Source organism: Ictalurus punctatus, chromosome 21 (genome assembly GCF_001660625.3).
Source record: "Ictalurus punctatus breed USDA103 chromosome 21, Coco_2.0, whole genome shotgun sequence".
In the NCBI taxonomy this organism is placed as follows: domain Eukaryota; kingdom Metazoa; phylum Chordata; class Actinopteri; order Siluriformes; family Ictaluridae; genus Ictalurus; species Ictalurus punctatus.
Window position 1 is genome coordinate 4039133 of NC_030436.2, and position 22698 is coordinate 4061830.

Genomic DNA, 22698 nt, shown 5'->3' on the forward strand with positions numbered 1-22698 from the left:
ATGAAAACAGACTTTTTAGTGTGTAAAAAACGCTTTTTTACTTACAAAAGTTACAAAGGCCAATGACTTAATAACGTACTGCATTCTAAGTACAAAGAATATGCCATTAAAACAATAATATTTATATTGTCTGACAGACAGTAAATGATGAATAACGAGTCAGAAGGTTCATAAAATCCAACTTTGGCTGCTTCTCATTCTCACATTACAGTGCAAATCACTAGAACCCTTCTCCAAATTCAATAACTTCAATCATGATGAAGAAACAGAGAGCTATATGTTGGGTTATATTTAAGAAAGAAAATAAATTAAAGACTTCCCGTAATTTATTATTATTATTTTTTTTTATATCCACCTTACTAAACAAATGAGATTATCAGCAAACACTATACAGTACTACAGAAGTGACTAGACATTACATTGCTTTCAACTCTCGCGATGATCAAATAAAGCACAGCCCACAAACATGGCTAAACCCCCCCCAGAGACACAGTAACTCAGTCGGAGCAGACAGAACGCAAAGGGTTAAGGTCTGCTCTATAAACTCTTGCTTAAGAATCCCTTGGCAGCTCCACATGTAGCTTTAAATACTGATTTGACAGATCACGTTTTACTCTCAGGCACTGAGAAAACAGCCAACCGCCGCCTGCGCTGCTGTCTAACGCCTGCATCAGAGCAACAAGTACATCCAGGAGCCTGCACGCACACACCATGGAGACCAGACCGGGAACATTTATTTCTACCTTTATATTTGCGTCATGGGTGATCTTAATCTCAGGGACAGAGCAACACCTACAGTCAATGGAGATTCCACGCAATTTTGATGAAGCTGATTTGGACACATGGACTGAAAAGGTAATTTCAGGGTTTTTATGTTGCTGTTGTTTTTTTTGTTTGTTTGTTTGTTTGTTTTGGTTTTTTTAAAACAGTGTTTTTTACAGTTGATGACTTTTATAATAAAGCACAAAATCTACAAAGATCTATGCTGAAAACAATTAACAAGATTTTATTCCTAAATATGAATGCATTTGCTAACCTATTCATTATTTAGTGTAATCTTTTAAGTATTGAGAGATGGATCTGAAGATGTGCTTAGTTGGGGCTCTTTAACAGGAATTTTTGTATGTACATTTACATACAAAAGAAATGTGCTTGCGTGTAATTTTATTTATTTTTATTTTGCATCGGTTGCATGTGTTCAGTCAGAACAAATGCAGTCTTTCAAAACATGAGAATGCCCAAAGTTTGTGTTTAAACTGAAAATAATGGTTTACAATGCTGCGTGCCACATCTGTACAACTGTTTACTTTCTGTTGCACACTGAAATTACTTCCTTGAGTCAGGATTTTTGAAACCAGACTTTGTATTGTGTTAAAATAAACACTATTGATTGAGAACAGGCTCTAATCTGAATTCAGTTCCAACAATGGGATCCAGCAGTTGGCTGTGTGCTAGGTGGATTAAATGTGATTACTCAGCACAATAGCACTAAGTTTCCCCAGGCTAAAGTGCTCCCTCCCACCCACCTCGCGGCTCCATGTGAACCCAGGGATTAGGGCTCAACGCAGTAACACACACCTGTCTCTTAGAGTCTTCCAAGTCCTGACAGGCAATAAAATCCAGGTTGAGTGCCAAGTCAAGCTGGAAAACCGTTTACGAAAGGGTTGTTCCATAAAAATAACGTGACGCTATTAAATCAGAAGGCAATCAAAAGGCCAACAATGTGCTACATTTTGTTACATACAATAAGTGCAGCTAGTGATCAACTCCATTCCTTTTATTTTTTGCCTTACAGAGAGATGCTTTCCTACCTGCGGACTCTCCGGATGACTCTGGAAACATCAAACCTGAAGCGGACGCTTCTGGTAAAGTAGTCGCATCACCTTCTGTATGAAAGGACTGCATTATGCATCATGATTATTGTATTTCGGTCCAGCAAAGTAACCTTAGATATCATGTCTTTAAGATTGGAGTGAGCATGTGATCCAATTTCTCCAGGGTGGATGTGTAAATAAGTAACAAGTCCTTGTTTCATCATGTTCCAGACCTTCCAACATGTCTGCTGTGTGTGTGTCTGACGGGATCGGTGTACTGTGAGGAAGTCGACCCCGACATGACATCAGTGCCGGCTCTTCCTAAAGAGACAGCCTATCTGTATGCTCGTTACAACAAGATAAAAAAGATTACTGCAAAAGACTTTGGGGATATTGGTGCGTTGCTTTTTTTTTTTGTTTGTTTCTCGGTGTATACAAGAGTATTTCCTTCAATAATCCATCTTCGGGAAATGCGACTATGGGGATATAAATCAGAGAAAAAAAAAATGTAAGAAAATGCCTTACGGTAGGAAATTCACCATGCCTGCTATATCATAGACCCAGACGTCTTACCCCTTTGGGATTACTGATGTGATCAAACGACTGAGCAATGGAAGCTGTATGTTAGAGAAAAGCAGTAGATGGTGTTTATCTACTTTATCTGCAGGATAACTTCCTGTCTTGCAAAGAGTAATCAAGATGTTGTTTACTCCAAGGCATCATAAGTGTCACTAAAACATATAGCACAGTTATTAGTACCATGTTATTGCAGTTATCTAATCCTTGCTAATTATATGTTCAATATATTTGTTGAAATTTCAGTGACATTGAAAAGAATAGATCTGACTGGAAACCTAATTTCGGAGATTGAGGACGGGGCCTTCATGAAGCTGCCATTGCTAGAGGAGCTCTCCCTCGCGGAGAACCGGCTTGTGAAGCTGCCAATGTTACCACCCAAGCTCACGTCCTTTAACGCCAATCACAACCGCCTCAAGACCAAAGGAGTTAAAGCCAACGCTTTCAAGGTACAGAGCCATGAATTGTGTAATGCCTAATGCTGTTCCAGTGCAGACTCTTGAAGAAGCAGACGTGTGATGTCTATTTGAAACCCGGGGCATTAAAAACAACTTTCTGAACAGTCAAGTCTGTGTTCATCTGTTATAAATACAGTACGCTTCTTAATAAGACTGGTGAAAAGGAGCCAGGGACATTAAAGTTTTAGTTTGTTTGTTTGAGCACAGACTATTTTTTTTAAATCAAGTTCTTGAACCTAAAGTCTGAACAATTGTTTGTGTTGAATATTCCCTACAGAAATTGACCAAACTCAGAAATTTATATCTTGCTCACAATGAGTTGGAGGCAGTTCCAATAATTCCAGAGAGCGTGCGCACGTTTCATATTCAGGTAAACGTATTTGTCATGCTGCAATAAGTAAAATGCATTACTTTCATAGCTCTCATGATCAGCTCTAGTTGATACAATAATAACACCAGAATGTGGCCAACTGCTCATGTTTAAGATATACTGTTTCAAGTATATGCCGTCATTTATTTAAGCATATAATACCTCTTCTGTTGTATTTCATGTAGAACAACAACATTACAACTGTTACTACTGACACCTTTTGCAAAAGCAATGACACCTACTACATCCGGCCCAACATTAATGAGATCAGGATGGATGGAAACCCGGTGATCCTTGCAAAGGACCCCAACCTGTTCGTCTGTCTGCAGTCTTTGCCAGTTGGACGGTACCAGTGAAAACCCCTTTAAACAATACCACCACCACCAAACAAAATCTCTGAAAGTGCCTCAAATGAAAACAACTATGGACTGAAAGGTGTTTCATGTCCAGTCGCCACCTTGCAAAAGCAGGGTATGTGAATTGTTGATTACTATGTTACGTAAGTACTGAAATTCCCTCTTGAACTCTGTGGCTTAAATGTAATTGTTAAATGTTATATATATATATATATATATATATATATATATATATATATATATATATATATATAAAATAATATATATATATATATATATATATAATAATATATATATATATATATATATATATAATATATATATATATATATATATATATATATATATATATAAAATATATATATATATAAAATATATATATATATATATATATATATATATATATATATATATATATATATATATATATATATATAAATATATAAAAACACTTTTGTTGAAAGCTGCATAGTAATTTATGGTTTCCATAAAAACGGACACTTGCAGCATTTCAAAATTATGTGAATTGCTTTCAGTTCTACTGTTTAAGAAGTCTGCCAAGTTACTTAGGTTAAGCATTCATTCCATACGTACATGCGTCTACAAGGATGTAGTCACTCTATCTTGATAGAACTGAACTATTTATGTGAGAATCATCAAGTAGGCTGTACAGTTAAACATGATATTAAAATATTATGCTATATGTTTTCCTTTTTTTTTTTTTAAATAAATCTCTCCCTTTTTATTTATTTTATTATTATTTTTTTTAAAACATATGCCTCCAGGCTGTCTTGGCATCACTCATTATTGCACAAATGCTTTCCATGGGACAGAGAAAACCCAGTTCAAGTAATCATATAAACTGTAAAAGCAAACTCAGGTTGAGCACACAAAGAGATCTGGAAAATGTGGGTTAACATTATTCCATTCTGCTGGCCAATTTGGCAGCCATCGCAGCACTGTGCTCCAAGTAAATAATGGAATGGTTTCCATATTGCTTCTGCAACTTCACTTCCAATTTTTCATTGCCATCATGTCATGGAATTTTATTCCTATTTTGACATAAACCATACCCTTCAGCAATCTCTTAGCATTAAAAAGGCAGGATGAAATAGCCATTAAGTCTGGCAGACGTTTGTAAAATTAGCAATATGATAAACTGTCTGAGGGAGAGAAAGTATATAGGAAAGCCTCACAAGGGGAAGATTAATGTGAAGCTGTTTTCCATGTTCCAGAGAAATATTTAGTGTACTCGTCTCAAATTATCATTATTCATCCCAGTTGTGGAACAGATTTGGGTCGACCAAACCCCTGAAGAAACTTCAGTGTGGGAATCCAAACACGATCAAATGAGCATTTTCAAAAACATAGGTAAGCAGCTTTAATAATCGGCGATGATGCCGGGGCTTTTTTTGTACTCAAGCTGAAGAGTCACACATCTCAGAAATATAATATTGCTTTAAACTTAAATTGTATATCAAATACTCATAGTGGTATAGTAATTTAACATTTGTAAAGAACCTTCTACTAAAATAATGTAAGCTATAAGTTAATAAGATAATAAAGGGGTTCTTCAACCTCTATTCTTTTTCAGGTTACACTGCTCTACATTCTTGAGATTTCATTCTTCCTTGTCTTTTGAGAATCACAAATGGGATTTAAAGTATCACAGTCTGGTTTATTTCCACAAAATCAATTAACAGCTTTTTGAACGTCCCTTGTCCTTTAACTATATTTTATTGTCATAACTGTAACTCTAAGTAGTCCAGGTGTTTTAGTAATATCAGAAGGAAGCAGAAGGGAAAAAGCACCTGAAACTCCCTTTTCTGCCATGTATTACATTAAACATAAGACCAATGAATACAAAAAAAAAAAAAAAAAAAAAGCATCTACTGAAATATTTTATCAGGCAAATCAGAACAGATAAACAAAACAGTGCAAGATCTATAATTTTAGCAAGATGCACAAATTACAGGAAAAATGATTTACTCATCATTATTTGCACCAACATTATTTTTGGCAAGTTTCACAAAGATCTGAAATATAGTTGAGTGGGGCTCAGGGCATAATGTGCATGACCAATAGATATAATGGATATTAGAAATGATTTTTCATTATTTCATGTGCAGTTCAATGCGGCCTCTCATACCACTTAAAAAGTAATTCCTCTTTATATGCATTGTTGACTGCAATTGTAATTTAACATAAAACTAATACTGACATAATTTTGGGAACTTTGCAAGTTTTGCCTTTTTTTTGTTTGTTTTTTTAAAAATGAATTTGTGTGTTAAATCACGGTGTTTCAGCTTCATTAAAACGATGATGATCTTTACAACAGGTGCTAACAATGCTAACAAGAACATCCTAGCAGGCAGAGTGAAGTGTCAGTGAATGTAACAGCATAAATGATGAGACATATTGGATAAACTGATATTTAACTGCAGTCTGCACGAGAGTTACGAGCAGCCACCTGCTGCACCTGTACAAGCTTACTTTATAGCAATGTTTCAAAATTTACAAGTCTCTGTAGTCAATTCCATGTAATATGTACATCATAATAAACTGTCTGTAAGAAAAATGGAACATATTAACATATTTACTGACTTATTTGTAGATATTGTACATCTGAGCATCAGTATAGTGTAATAAGAAACTAATAAAGAAAACTTGTTTGCCCAAATAGGAATACAAAATACTTATATATCAATGATCTGGACGTCCAGATCAATGATCAACGGATCAATGGTCCAGAATATTTTTCGTAGCTTCCTGACCCTGAGTTACATTCACACCCACTCATATTAGAAACAAGCCATGTTTATTTTATGTATGGAATCAATAAATATAATCCATTGGACATTAAATTGGACAAAATGTACTTGGGCGGTCAATATACCTGGGTACAATGCCAAAGTATCTACTGTATGTATAGGGAACTTACTAGTTGCCTTCTCAACAAATCAAATGGGCAAAATTTTATACCATCCACATTATAGCACATGCCACATGGCAAAAAACTACTTAAAATACAGTATGTATGTGACTTACACATTATGCGTTATTTTAAATATACTCAAAATAATTTCCTCCTTCTTTCTGAAAACAAGTCCATTTCACATTCCCCCAGTGCACACAACTTGGACGAACGCCCTACAGAGGTAAGTGCATTGCTGAAATGAACAGAAAGATTATGTTCTTGTTCCTGGTGTGAAGATCTGCACACCCCTATTTCCTTAGGGTTAATAAGTGGCCTCTGTAATGGGGAAGCACTAATGTTCTGACCCATTTATTTTCCAACCCCCTACTGGAATATACAAGCCGTAAAGCTCAGAGAAGTCGTCTGGAAAAGCTCAGGCATGTACAAACATGTATATGGTCACATGACTATCCCCAAGTTTACCCCAGTGCCCCAAGTACTGTAGTATGCAGCATGGACAAACACAACTCCTGTTATTTGCATTAGACACATCAGGGACCATCTTGAAAATTCCTGAACAAAAGCAGAGTTGCCTTGGGAAAACAGAATATGCTGGGAATGTGTTCTGGAAATAATGGTGTACACTTTCTTCCTCCCAAGTACAACAGCCTGACTTTTTGTGCACTCCAAGCAAGACGGTCCAGGCAAAACAAAAAAAAAACATTGAAAAATTCTTACTAGCTCCCTTGCCTACAGCTCACTGGATCTCTGAAAACAGTCACAGTGAAACCTTAAATATTTTTAAGAATCTCATAATGAGAAATATTAGATATATTTGTTAAAAGTCGAGATGTTTTCAGAAGATGTTTATCAAATTCTGGACTAGGTATAAGCTCTCTCAATGGAAGCTACTGGCAGCACGTAAGAATATTGTAAGCTTATATTTTCTATATTTTAATCACAAATTGTAAAGTGACCTGGCTGACTGGGTTTGGGAACGTGACTTCATGCTGCAGTGATCCTGGTCTCAAACTTTTTCCTTACAAATACCTTCAAAGATACTGAATTTCCCTCTTCTAAGGCTTTGACTAATAGGCATAGGCAGTAAGAAATCACGGCAGCTGCCTTCTGTTTGAAACACAGTGCTAATAAAACAGCGAAAGCTCCAAAGATACTCGCCAGCTACTGTATTTGTTATCATATTCTACCATGTGACTATGACATTAACCATTTCACCCATTTGTTAAAATCAGCTGACTAATAAAAGATCTCCATAGTATTTATCCCATAGTAAATATACCCAAGTACTCTACTACAACTAGCCAAAATTCCATCTATAAAAACCCTCATATCTGCTTTATACATCATCCCTCATGCACAAAGCTTGATTCTGTAGATTCTACATCTTCATGTAAAACCCCTACATCTTCATAAGTACTACAGCAGAAGATTCACCAATATTAACTGTGCCATGGTCAGACATGAGCAGAATACTGGTCAATCAACTGACCAGGAGCCATTATGTGGGTTATTAATATAGAAAATGGAAGTTTTTCCTTACAAAGCTTTACGTAATAAACTACAATGTGGTTTATCCAAATTGTGTGAAAGTCAGTAGACATACAGAGGGCATACAAAATTTTGAGCTGGCTGCTCAAATTGGGACACTGCTGCAAAAATCTCTCCGGTCTTATCCTGTCAATTTTAGTGCTAGGCACCTTGCTTGAATGTGCCACAGTTCTGCAGCTGGATTGTTCATTTAAGACTCTGGATATTAAATCACCTGTATCAATTACTCAAAGTAAAACACTATTTGAAGAAAAACGTACATATTACAATTGATTCCAGCAAGGGAATACTACTGCTACCCTCTTATTTTACCGCAAGTCTAAAAACCACATTATTTGGACCACAAAATATATAACATTTCCATAACTGTTCTAGACAAAGTTTAGACCCAACAGGCAACTTTCTCTTCCTATAATTCAGTACTGACGTCTGTGGCAGAAGCATGCTGAAGTGTGATTGTGGCAGGGAAGAACAGATGATGTTCTTGCATAGCCTTGAGCATTTCTTTGTTAAACAACAAAAGGAGGCTTCACATTCTTGCCTCAATAAACCGTGACACTTCTATAGGTTCATAGAATGAATATCTTATCAAATAATTACTAGTGTAAGACAGGGGTGTCCAAGCTTATCCGGAAAGGGCCGGTGTGGGTCCACGTTTTCATTCCAACCAAGCAGAAGACACCCCTGAGTCTATTGAAAGCCAAGATCAACTGAAGAAACAGGTGGAATCAAGTGTGGCTCCTGCTTGATTGGAATGAAAATCTGCACCCACACCGGCCCTTTGCGTGTAAGATCGGACACACCTGTTATAAGACATAAGGTCAACAATCAATTGTGTGAACAATCACATTAACTGTAGCAGTCTTTTGATTTGAAGACTTTTTAACAGTACTACGAGAGAACAACTGGGAGAGATTTTCCTCCACATTAACCAAACTGTGTTACTAGGAATGTGCAAACCTAAATATTTAGAAGACTGATGAATGATTGATGATGTGCAATAACCGGAACATTAGTCAAGACAGAACATACCGAGTTAGTACATGGAAGTAAAACTTTTATCTACAGTGTAGGTGCTTTGTTGGCAGGGGTGGTAGAAATTAATATACTGAAGATTTTGTAGAGGAATAAATTCACCACCATGAACTACCTAACAAATGGCAACAGTAATGCTATAATGTCACTAGAGTGCAGCATATCTGACCATGACCGTGATTCTAAGGCAGGAATGTCCAAAGCGTAGCTCCAGGGCTCACGGACAGATGTTAACTGACCCATGGCTTCTCTTGGTGGCCTGCTGGCAAACACGGTACAATTTTTCCTTTCAGCTGACAGTGGCAGCAGACTATGCTAACACATTTAGTTCAATTTTTTTCTCAAACTAAACCTGCAAATTAATTTACAGAATGGTATTTAGTCGTGGCTACAAACAAAAAGTGCAAAGTTCACAGTGAAAAGAGGCGATGTCAAAAGAGCTGGAACCAACTAAGCATGGAAAACCTTTCATAAGTCCTTGTATTTGCAACCAAGTAATAAAAATGATTATGTTAGTTCAGTCCAATTACTTTTGGTCCTTGAAACAGGAGGAACTACTTATAAATAATATGTAAATTTGGATGTAATTAACCTCAAATTAGTTGAAGTTCAAAGTCTGCACTTTGAAATATTATTCATATTAAACTCTAATATACTGTGGTAGACATATTTATGACACATTATACACCGATCAGCCACAACTTTAAAACCACCTGCCTAATATCATGTAATGTAGTTCCCCCTTATGCTGCCAAATCAGCTCTGACCCGTCGAGGCATGGACTCCACAAGATCTCTGAAGGTGTGCTGTGGTATCTGGCACCAAGACATTAGCAGCAGATACTTTAAGTCCTGTAAGTTGCGAGGTGGGGCCTCCATGTATCGAACTTGTTTGTCCAGAACGTCCCACACATGCTCCATCAGATTGAGATCTGGGGAATTTGGAAGCCAAGTCAACACCCTGAACTCTTTGTCATGTTCTTCATACCATTCCTGAACAATTTCTGCAGCTGCGAAACCCCATATACAGCAAGCTGCAAAGCACGGTGTGTTCTGACACCTTTCGATCATCGCCAGCATTAATGTTTTTAGCAATTTGTGCTAGAATAGCTCTTCTGTGGGATCAGACCAGACAGGCTAGCCCTTGCTCCCCATGCGCATCAATGAACCCTGGACACCCATGACCCTGTCGCAGGTTCTTCAGAGCACTTTTGGTAGGTCCTAACCACTGCATACCGGGAACACCGCGCAAGACGCGATCATTCTGATAGTTTTACATTTCTTTGTCTTACACATCCTCTGTATGTGTGTTGTTGAAACTGTCTTAACATTTTAACTAAATGTATGGTCATTGAAACTTGTGATGTATCGTCACTGTTGTTAAAATCTGTAATATGTCCACACAGTGCAATGGACAATTTCCAGTTTGCTCACACCCCTCTTCACATTTCAACCCCAATACAACACAATAATTTAAATGCATAATAAAATTTTTGGCAAACGAAATGTATGGCATTATAATTAGGCTATTCCTAATAAGAATAACAACACACTGACTGAAACGTTTAAACCAAGATTCTTGTAGAACTTATAGTCTGGCACTGATACTGCCAATTAAACAGGAGAGTCTATTAGATTATCAAGAACATCAAGAAGTGTGTGCCTGGTGAATTCGCTGCACTAGCTCATTATTCATATGTCTATGATGTCTGCATGGGTTCAATCCACACTGTTCCAATGTGTTTTATGATGCTGCGTGGGTTGAACTGGAACTATTCCAATGATTCAAAGATGTCTGTATGGGCTGAATTAGCATTATTCCAATTAATGGCATTTGCATGGGTTAAATTAGCACCATTCTAATTTGCTCCAAGAGGTCAACATGGGTTGAATTATCACCATTCCAATTTGCGTCACAATAGTTGCATGGGTTGAATTAGCATTCTTTTCATTTGGTCGTCCATGATACCTGGCTTTGGTGTCATTTGGAATAAAACTGAACAGAACTTGCCAGTCCAGAGCTGTAATACATTCCACCAGAGCAACAATGGTTTATATTAGGCCATTGTCCATAGTTCCAGGAACATTACCTTCCTGCATCAAGGTAAGTATTTTTCTACATTCAGCTGTATGTCCAAAACTGCACCCTACTTACTACATAGTGCACTGTTTCGGTTTTGCCATTCTGTAGTCATGTCTGAAAGCATGGCTCTCAGTTTACTGAAACAGATGTACCCTACAGGTCAAATATCTATGTTTCTCTAACAAGAAATATGCAGTAGGAAACAGGTAAGGATTCAACTATTAGAATTGAATTTTTCAGATTCACAATATAACCCTCGTAACAGCCCATTTAAACATCCGCGTTTAACTAACAAGCACACAGAAGTTGTTTTGGATACGAGCATTTAAACAGAAGTTAAACAGGATGACCGGTGGACTGACCAAGACTTACAAGCTTATCTCTACACCTACACTGGCTCGGATCTACATGGAATGAATATGGCAAAAAATTTTTTTGCCATATTACTACACTATACAATACGAAATGACCATGAAATAACCATCAAAAAGCTTCACTTCTTTTTACACTGCTGTCCAGGATCCTGCAGTGCAGAAGGAAGACAGAACAGTGAAGCCTGATTCATGCTTCTATCTGAACAGGCTTCCAATGTCTTCAGAGCATCAGAAGGTACCTTGGATGGGGAGAAGCCAGCCTGTACAGCTTCTCAGCGATTGTCTAGTATAGATGAGTGAACAGAAGGAAGAGGATGTTCGAACTGGCAGGGGTTGTACCACCCCCTTCTTATCAAACATCTTCATTACAGTAGAGTGTTGGGTCATAGTGTATCGGTTTAATTGATTTTTCTGACTGAATATCAGAGACATATCCTACATCGTTTCATTTTCTTGAAATACTACATCGTTTCATTGTCTCAGAAAATTTGGGAACCTTGTGATGTGTATGCAAACCCACTGTATCATAGCACTCCAAATTAACTACAAGCCCTCAAATAAAATTTTTACTTCTTACCTTAAAGTGTTGGTATGTGCAAGTTCTTTGCTTACACCTCTCTGAAAATGACCTCAGGGTTCTGAAGAACAGGAAAACGCTCTTTGACTCTTCTGCACTGAAAAAAAATTTTGATATACGTGACATAGAGCTCAACTAAACGTATGCTTTTTTTTTTTTTGTACAACAGACCTTTTAAGACAATTATCTCTTGACAAGCTGAAATTGTGTCCAACATTTAAAAATGACTTTATGAACAAATTCAGCAACTGCACAACAAAGGCAAAGCCCTGTAAGACAGTTAGTTGGTGGTCTTATATTTGATCTACATGGCTCTTGCTCTGCCAGCTCATGCTGGCAAAGCCCAAGTCATTTTGAGACTTTCATAATTACGCTGAGCCCAGAGCTGTGTGGCACGGGACACGACTTTCCACAAATGTGGAGACTCCAAGTCTGTGTTTAGAGAAATGCCATAAAGAACTGATGGAAAATTCGGCGTCTCTCAGGGATGTGGAATAAAGGCCAAGATAACGAAAGACAAACCTGCACGTTTTAGAGAAAACATTTTCCATCTTACCGAAATATAACACAGGTGAAGTGGGGTTAGTTAATGCACATATAAAATTTAACTTATGCATCTCCTGTAATACATTTATAAGCACCAACTTAAGTATGTGCATGAGCACCGTTTTTAAAAATGGATGGGAAGACACGACACTGCTCGCTTTGCCTATTTATTTTCACCCGTGTGTGAAAAAAGGTGCACTTTATTGAAAATCCTAACGTACAAAGATGTCATGATCGAGCAACCTGTAGACGTACAGCAAAGTGTTTGCATGCTATGATACTCAAATTTCCCTTAGCTGAGGAAAACCGTGAGCGGTGGTTTTTTCAATCAGTAATGAGCAACAGGTAATTGAAATGAATTAGTAAACAGAAGGTTTCTCTTTTGTGTGTGTGTGTGTGTGTGTGTGTGTGTGTGTGTGTGTGCGTGCCACATGATGTAGTATGAGCAGCAGTTTGAAAAGATGCAGTTGGCTGACTTCACGTGCCTCGGGGGTAGCATCACCCTCCAGGTTTGGTAGCTGCTGTATGATGGGGAGAATTGGCCAAGAATAAATTAGGGAGAAAATCGGTAGTCAGAAATATTCATATATCCGAATTCATAACTGATGATGAAATGTTGGAGTTGCCAAAACAGCTTAAAATCAAAATACACGGTTGCCCTTTCTGCTGCCAGGAGCTTGTACAGAAACGCAGTTGAATGCGCCCAGAGTGAATGGACTGAGGGCTTGACGTGACGCATTCAATGTGAATCAGGAATTATATTTGAGTGTAGTGTATGTCTGGAAAATCGATGCAGGCATACAGAGCGGGTAGAGAAGTTAGAAGAGGGGGATAGTTGTCAGGTATAGGATGTTAAATAGAGGGATAATGGGAAGGTAAATGAAATTGGATGTTGTTGGATGGAGGGATGGTGACAGTTCTCAAGCCTAGTAATAAAAGAGGCAAAAAGGGCCAGAATTAAATAAATTCTTTCAAAAAGTAGGTATAAGATTTTATGGGGGGGTTTTTGTCCTTCATGTTTTTCACTTTAGATTACAATGATTTTAGGTGTCCCTCAAGGGAATCAGGGTGCAGTCAAGAGTCTGCTGGAGAGGAGAGTGAGATTTATGCAGAACAAATGGGTAATGGGCTGCACCTGTTTCTCATTTACTCTGGCCTATTTCTGTGTGTGTGTGTGTGTGTGTGAGGGAGTGTGAGGGAGGGAGTACAAGCCATGGACAGATAGATAGATGTGCCTAATTGATTCCCCAGTCTCCTTCTAAAAAAGCCTGTTATGTTTTGCTTGGTTCATGTCTGCTTCTGGTTTTACTTCAAATAAAAAAAGCTTTTAAATTCTACACATAAACATTTTTCTTTACTAATGACAACCAGGGGATGAATGTATTGTTGTTACTTTTAAAATTACTACTAGATTATGGTTTCATTCGAACAAAGTTGACATGTGGTTTGGGACGGCGTATATAGATATTATATCATTTTAAAAAACTGCTTAAAAAGCTAGCTTTGACATATTACTGAATATTCTTTAGCTATGCAGCAGCCTGCTTGTTAATCTACTAATTAGTGGACCATATATGTTCTTGAGTTCTTATGTACTTGCCCTCGCATCATTATCCCTTGCTTCATATCCAATACTGAAGAATGCAAATATCTAAACAGGGCCTAAAAGTCTAATGCTTAAAAATGAGGTTGAATATTTTCTTATATTACACCAACACTTAATATGGAGGTTTGTCGGGGGGAGCTAATACTCCAACACCAAACATACTTTAGCTAAGGACTGACTATAATGATTTTAGCTAGCACACCTTTCAGGCCATTTTCTTCAGATATGTTGGTAAATTACACTCAGCATTGACTGCAAAGTATACTTCTACTGTTCTATATATATACATATACTAGACAATATACAGTTGGCCCATTTTATAGTCTGTTCCTTGTGGTCATACAGAACAATTCCAATCTGTGGAATTGTGTCATCTATTTTGGTTTGACTGTTTTTTCATTTTTTACTCATTTGCTTGACACTTTTACATTTGAGGCAGTATACAATTGCTCAAGTCCTCAAGAATGGCAGCTTTGCGATACTGGGACTATTTTTTGTTCGGTAACCCAAAAATGTCTTTGTACTTATAAATATGAATAAAACCTATGTATTCAAAGTGCAGAGATATGTTTGACTTTTCCCCAAAACTGAATTGATAGGGAAATTCACATTCCCAAGGTTATGAGGGTCTCTCTGGTGGATTCATAATTTCAAAATCCAGAGATTTTCAATGGGATTCAAGACAGGAGATTGTCTAGGCCATGCAAGGCCTTTCTGAGCTATTTTAGTGGTATTTTTCAGGTTGTTGAAACATCCATCTTCTCCCCAGATTCAGTTTCTTGGCAGACGAGACAAAATTCTTCTCTAATCTGATGCGGGCCGCTACAAGGAGCCAGTGGACAGGGTGTAACAATGATGTAGTGTCAGAGAACATGGGGAGGTTTATTTATAAATAAATAAACAAACAAATAAATAAATAAAATCATGCAACTGCATTCTGGATCAGTCACAGAGGTCGGATGGCACGCATAGACCGACGTGCCAGTAATCGAGTCTCGAAATCACAAAGGACTGAACAAGAACCCGAGCTGCCTCTGAGGATAGAAATGGATGAATCCTCCTGATGCTTTAAAGGAGAAACCGACATGAGCAAGGCAATGTGAGGGAACAGTTGATTGTCTATGATTACCCCAAGGTTGTGTGCAGTGACAGATCTGAGAGTTGTCCAGAGAGATCACAAGATCTTGAAATGAGGATGCATCTCCAGGGATATACAGCAGCTCAGTTTTGTTGATGAGCTGCCATCCCTGATGAGATGTCTTCCAGACATGCTGAGATGCTTGCAGAAACATGAATGTCTGAAGGAGGAAAGGAGAGGATAAGATGAGTGTCATCAGCATAGCAGTGTTATGAAACCCATGTCAGGATATGACCTCACCACAAGAGCAGGTATAGAGGGAGAACAAAAGAGGATCACTCCAAGCTAGTCTCGCAGAATACCAGTTTAGAGTCTGCATGGAGCAGATGTGGATAGCCTTCCATGACTTCGGATATGATCGTCCCTCCAGGTAAGCATGACTTGGTAAGAATATTACTTATTGGTAAGAATATTACCAATAACAAATTTTTAATCTTCTTATCAAAGAAGGTAGCAAAGTCATGAGCAGTCAGGAAGGACTTTAATGGAGGAGGCCACAGGTTAACAAGTGGACAATAAATCTAACACACTGGTTCTTGGGTGTTCTTGGGATGATCCACACAAAACCCTTCTTTGTCCAAACATGATGAGCTGATTTACTGCCAAAACGTTCTATTTCTCTTTTGTTCATCCAGAGTACGTTGTTTGAGAAGAATTCTTTTAGACGTGGAGCACTGTGCTTGTTTTTTTAGCAGGGGAGTTTTGCATGAGGTGTAGGAACAGAGATGAATGTGGTGCAGTTTACTGCTTATCATTCTCTGTGTAACTGCTGTCCCTGCTGCTTTCAGTTCATCCTGCAATGCTTTTCAAGTGACTGCTGTCTTCTCTCATATCATTAGTCTTATCATTAGTCTGAGAGCATGTTGTGAAATCTTCTGCGGCACACCTGCCAAGTGTTCTTTAATAATACTGCTTCTGAGCACTTTAGGAAGCACAATTACCTTCACCACTATTGCTACTTGTTGTGTGAAATCTTCCCAAGACCAATGCCATCATCTTTTATAACGACACCAGGAGCAATTTACATGAGAACTATTTTAACAGCATTTATATCTCAAACTTGACGTATTTTCTATGGAACTTTTACATATGCAATATAGTGTCTGATTATCCACCCCATCATGTTTTAAACATATTTGTCATGCTTAAGAATACTTAATTTTTGTTCATATTTATAATTAAAGTCAAAAGACATTACGTGTTTCAATCAGAAGTGGATATAAGCACTGGAAGCATATTAAATAACAACAACAAAAGTATGCAAAATACTTATAACCCCTCACTGTATAATACAATATAAACTGTCCTGTACATCACTGATGCACTGTCTTCACACGGTTTTTAAATTAACCCAATTCGGCATAAAAAGCAATCCACAATAACCTGTCATTAACTGTATAGCATAGGGCAACATGCTTCCTGCCCCAATGTGCCCTATTAGAGTTATTAGTGCTTGTTGCAGATCCCAGTTTTGACCAGTGGGTGCAGTAACTCCTCTTTGGAGCTAAATGGGGCAGTAAGAACATTGTCCCACAATTGTGCAACATCTAGAAAGGCAAGCAAATCGATTGGTTATATCTGTCAAATAGAAACATTTTCTAAATCATTGGTCACTCGAAGGAGGTAATTAGCATTGCCCCTATGGAGGAGATGATAAACACCGACATGTTTAGAAACGTTACCATTCATAAACACGGTAAAACCATATTACCACAATGTTTAATTTAAAAACAATAGAACTTCAATGAATATACATTAAATGACATTTGTGTACATTTGGAGTGGTCAGCTGGATATTGTAGTAATCTTCTGCATGTCACACACATCCCGACTGTTTTTAGAAACTGCTTCTACTCAACTTTACATGGAATATAATTATTTTTAAACAGCTTTTCTTGAGACATACCATGAATAAATAAATAAATAAATAAATAAATAAATAAATAAATAAGACACACACAGTCTGCACAGACATATGTGCAAATCAATGTCTGAAAGATTTTTCCACATCCAACTGCCAAGACAAAATCTCAGACCAGACAATATGATCCAGATGTGCATCCACAGACCATGAAGTTGGTCATACAGTGGTGCTTGAAAGCTTGTGAACCCTTTAGAAATTTCTATATATCTGCAAATTTTAACCTAAGATTTTTACACAAGTCCGAAAAGTAGACAAAGAGAACCCAATTAAACAAAATGAGACAACAAGTATGTGAACCTCTAGGATTAGCAGTTCATTTGAAGGTGAAATTAGAGTCAGGTGATTTGCATCAATGACATGACAATCAGGTATTAGTGAGCGCCCTGTTTTATTTAAAGAACAGGGATCTATCAGAGTCTGATCTTCACAACACATGTTTGTGGAAGTGTATCATGGCATGAACAAAGGAGATTTCTGAAGAACTCAGAGAGTTGTTGAGGCTCATCGGGCTTGAAAAGGTTACAAAACTATATCTAAAGTGTTTGGACTCCACCAATCCACAGTCAGACAGATTGTGTACAAATGGAGGAAATTCAAGATCGTTGTTACGCTCCCCAGGAGTGGTCAACCTGCAAAGATCACTCCAAGAGCAAGACGTGTAATAGTCCACGAGGTCACAAAGGAACCAGGGTAACGTCTAAGCAACTCCAGGCCTCTCGCATTGGCTAATGTTAATGTTCATGAGTCCACCATCAGGAGAACACTGAACAACACTGGCAGGGTTACAAGGAGAAAGCTACTGCTCTCCAAAAAGAACACTGCTGCAGTTCAAAGATCACGTGGACAAGCCAGAAGGCTATTGGAAAAATGTTTAGTGGACGGATGAGACCAAAATATAACTTTTTGGTTTAAATGAGAAGCGTTATGTTTGGAGAAAGGACAACACTGCATTCCAGCATAAGAACCTTATCCCATTTATGAAACGTGGTGGTGGTAGTATCATGGTTTGGGCCTGTTCTGCTGCATCTGGGCCAGGACGACTTGCCATCATTGATGGAACAATAAATTCTGAATTATAACCAGCGAATTCTAAAGGAAAATGTCAGACCATCTGTCCGTGATCTGAATGTCAAGAGAAAGTGGGTCATGCAGCAAGACAACGACCCTAATCACACAAATCGTTCTACCAAAGAACGGTTAAACAAAAATAAAGTTAATGTTTTGGAATGGCCAAGTCAAAGCCCTGACCTTAATCCAGTAGAAATGTTGTGGAAGGACCTGAAGCAAGCAGTTCATGTGAGGAAACCCACCAACATCCCAGAGTTGAAACTGTTCTGTACTGAGGAACGGGCTAAAATTCCTCCAAGCCGATGTGCAGGACTCAACAGGTACTGGAAACGTTTAGTTACAGTTATTGCTGCACAAGCGAGTCACACCAGATACTGAAATCAAAGGTTCACATACTTTTGTCACTCACAGAAATGTAATATTGGATCATTTTCCTCAATAAATAAATGACCAAGTATAACATTTTTGTCTCATTTGTTTAATTGGGTTCTCTTTATCTACTTTTAGGACTTGTGTGAAAATCACATGATGACATTTTAGGTCATATTTATGCAGAAATATAGAAAATAAGGGGTTCTAAGGGGTTCACAAACTTTCAGTAACCACTGTAGATAAATTATGTATATTAGGCATATGTTAAAAGGCTTATCCATAATAAACACCCTTTTATACTAAATAAAGCGTAATCTCACAAACTTTCAAGACCCATCGTACTTAAGAGACTGACTTTTTGTTTTTAGTCGTGTCTCAACAAGTTAATACTTTGAAACTGGTTAGTGTAATAATGGAAAAGTTCCACAACAGTTATAAAAATAATTCTCTATTTGCCCAACATCAGTTATTCCATTAAATCAGCTGAAGGAATCTACTGGCAGCAATTTACTGTTTTCAGACACGTACAAAACCTCAGACATATGAGCTTTGACATTCTCATTTCTAACTTGTTCTGTGATTCGGATGATGCACCCTGAACTGGCACCAAAAGTGTTTTCACAGACAATAATCACAAGGAGTCTAATCCAAGCACAGAATTGTTAAACGAGCCAACAGTAGTGCAAGTGCTGCAAGATTTCCACCAACTTATCAGAAACAAGTGGAAGATATTCCACTTCCACTAATATTGGCAGCCTTGGTAAATATGAGCAAAGAAGGCTGTGAAAATTTGTCTTTATTGTTTAACGTTTTGATCTTTTGTTTAAAAGATTCCCCAAAATACTCTGCTCTCGTGGGTATCAAACAATTGCAAACAAAACACAGGCTTATAAAAAAAATCTTTATTAAATGTAGGTGTGCAACAGTTATTGGCACCCTTTTAGTCGATACTTTGTGCTACCTCCCTTCGCCAAGATAACAGCTCTGAGTCTTCTCCTATAATGGCTGATGAGGTTGGAGAATACATGGCGAGGGATCTGAGACCATTCCTGCATACAGAATCTCTCCAGAGCCCTCAAATTTCGAGGTCCATGCTGGTGGACTCTTTCAGTTCACCCCACAGGTTTTCTATGGGGTTCAGGTCAGGGGACTGGGATGGCCATGGCAGGAGCTTGATTTTGTGGTCAGTAAACCTTTTTTGTGTTGATTTTGATGATGTTTTGGATCATTGTCCTGCTGGAAGATCCAACCACGGCCCATTTTAATCTTTCTGGCAGAGGCAGTCAGGTTTTCATTTAATATCTGTTGATATTTGATAGAGTCCATGATGCCATGTTTCCTAACAAAATGTCCAGGTCCTCTGGCAGAAAAACAGCCCAAGACATTAAAGATCCACCGCCATATCTAACCGTGGGCATGAGGTACTTTTCCATATGGCTACGTCTCTGTGTGCACCAAAACCATCTCTGGTGTTTATTGCCAAAAAGCTCTATTTTGATTCCATTTGAAGTTCCAGTAGTGTCTGGCAAACTGAGGACGCTTGAGTTTGTTTTTGGATGAGAGTAGAGGCTTTTTTCTTGAAACCCTTCCAAACAACTCGTGGTGATGTAGGTGACTTCAGATTGTAGTTTTGGAGACTTTCTGACCCCAAGACGCAACTAACTTCTGCAGTTCTCCAGCTGTGATTCTTGGAGATATTTTGACCACTCGAACCGTCCTCTTCACAGTGCGTTGTGACAATACAGACTCACGTCCAATTCCATCTTGATTCATAACATTTCCAGTTGACTGGAACTTCTTAATTATTGCCCTGATGGTGGAAATGGACATTTTCAATGCTTGTGCTATTTTCTATTAGCCACTTCCCATATTGTGAAGCTCAACAACCTTTTGCCGCACATCACAGCTATATTCCATGGTCTTACCCATTGTTATGAATGACTAAGGGAATCTGGCCAAAGTGTTACCTCATATTTATACCCCTGTGAAACAGGAAGTAATGGTTGAACAATTTCCTGTTCCTAGTCACCCAGGTGTACAAAAAAATGTGCGGCTATATTTACCAAATATTTTTTTTTTGAGAAACCTGTGTTCTGTTTGCAATTGTTTGATATCCATGAGAGCAGAGCATTTTTGTGTGTGTGTTTTTTTTTTTTTTTTTAAAAACGATCAAAATGTTAAACAATACAGACAATTTTTCACAGCCTTCTTTGCTCATATTTACCAAGGGTGCCAATATTAGTGGAGGGCACTGTAGTTGTATAAGGAACGTACACTGCAATAAATAAGTATAAATAGATAAATAAGCAATCAGAAATGTAATGCAGGCTGATTGTCAGGCGATCAGCGAACAGGCATAAACTAAACAAGACTGAATGGGTAAACAGGACGCAGGCTACGGCCAAACACTAATCAAAACTAGAAGATAAAGCTTGGAATCGTCTCAGACACGATGCTGGAGCGAGATTAGCAAAGAATGTCTGGCAGTCCAATGGGACTCATGTATTTATTTATTTATAGTGTGATTGCAAACAGGTGAATGTTATGAGTAATCAGGTGACTATGAGCAGGGCTAGGTGCTTGACTAGAGGTTGTGTGATGAGGTAACAGAGTTGTGGTCTGCAATTTCAGGAGTTGCAAACAAGGGAGTGTAAATCATCTATGATTTTAAAAAGATCTGGCTATATAAATATTACTGTTAGAGTATCCCAAGATCTCACAATTCTACTGCTGTACTGTTTGTACAATCAATCTCATAAACAGTATATCTTTATAAACTGTTCTACAATTATGTATGTAACTGTGGTATAAATACCTTTGTCAAACAGTCACTGTTCTGGATCACCAAATGACAGAGAGCCCTGGTGGTTATCCGCTGTTCACAGACCCACAGTTACATATGCAACTAGTATTCTGTTTCACCACTCTAAAATGTCATTAAGAACCATCACATCTTAGGCCTAACTGGGAAGGTGTTTGAAAATGAATGCCGCACTCGTGCAATTGGGGTTATTTAACAAAGCAGCATAAGTCACATTGCATTCACACTAACAAGTGACAAGTCAACAGGTTCAGGGTTTTTTTCTATCCAGTGCCACGGAGTCTCAATTCCCGCACCCACAGCAAGCGACACGACTTCATTCAAACTGTATTTTATTTTCTGCTGCCATTTTTTTTTCTAAATGTAATGTATTGCTGTGTAAATCAGTGGTTCTCCAACTGGGGGACTGCCAGATGGTGCCAGGGGGGCCACATAGAAATTCTAGAGCATCCATCCATCGATCTTCTATACAGCTTATCCTTCCTTCAGAGTCACGGGAAACCTGGAGCCTATCCCAGGGAGCATCGGGCACAAGGGGGGGTACATTCTGGACAGGGTGCCAATCCATCGCAGGGCACAATCATACACACATTCACACACTCATTCATACACTACGGACACTTTGGACACGCCAATCGGCCTACCATGCATGTCTTTGGACTGGGGGAGGAAACCGGAGTACCCGGAGGAAACCCCCGCAGCACGGGGAGAACATGCAAACTCCGCACACACAGGGCCACGGTGGGAATCGAACCCCCGACCCTGGAGGTATTCTAGAGCATTTTTTTTTCAAATTAATTTTATCTGTATGTTACCTGTTACTGTTAGCCACACGCTGATAAAACCTAAGACTATTTAAAATGTATACGTTTTTAGATCGAAAACGTATTCTCTTAGCTGAGAAACTTAATACAGAAAAGCCTAGTTTGGAAAAAATGAAATTCTGACAATCCTGAGGGGCAATAAAGGGATGCAGGCTACACAAGGGGGGGGAAATCATGCTGAAAAGGTTTGAGAACCACTTGTGTAAATGATATGAAGATGCAAGACATGTCAATATTCCGCTCATAGCTGGTTGGGAAATGCCAGGCCTGT

The 22698-nt window shown here is 38.2% G+C and overlaps 2 protein-coding genes across 3 annotated transcripts in view; one reads left to right on the top strand and one right to left on the bottom strand.

Annotated features, from left to right (window-relative positions):
- Positions 1-22698, bottom strand: part of cenpp (centromere protein P) — an 86905-nt gene that overhangs the window by 58399 nt on the left and 5808 nt on the right. For both annotated transcript variants that reach the window (XM_017450169.3, XM_017450168.3), the window contains exon 6: positions 12129-12225. In XM_017450169.3, coding sequence (XP_017305658.1) covers positions 12129-12225 — 97 coding nt within the window. The remainder of the gene's footprint in view (positions 1-12128; positions 12226-22698) is intronic.
- Positions 542-4277, top strand: ogna (osteoglycin, paralog a). Its single transcript, XM_017450170.3, has 6 exons — positions 542-855; positions 1796-1865; positions 2046-2210; positions 2637-2839; positions 3126-3218; positions 3404-4277. The coding sequence occupies exons 1-6, from the start codon at positions 712-714 to the stop codon at positions 3572-3574; spliced, it is 846 nt and encodes a 281-aa protein (XP_017305659.1). The 5' UTR covers positions 542-711; the 3' UTR covers positions 3575-4277.

What these genes read in the sequence shown, in the direction of transcription:
- ogna (XM_017450170.3), top strand. Translation starts at nt 712, where the DNA reads ATGGAGACCAGACCGGGAACATTTATTTCTACCTTTATATTTGCGTCA. An exon ending in ACCTGAAGCGGACGCTTCTG is followed by an intron (nt 1,866 to 2,045) that starts GTAAAGTAGTCG and finishes ATCATGTTCCAG; the next exon opens with ACCTTCCAACATGTCTGCTG. An exon ending in TTAAAGCCAACGCTTTCAAG is followed by an intron (nt 2,840 to 3,125) that starts GTACAGAGCCAT and finishes TATTCCCTACAG; the next exon opens with AAATTGACCAAACTCAGAAA.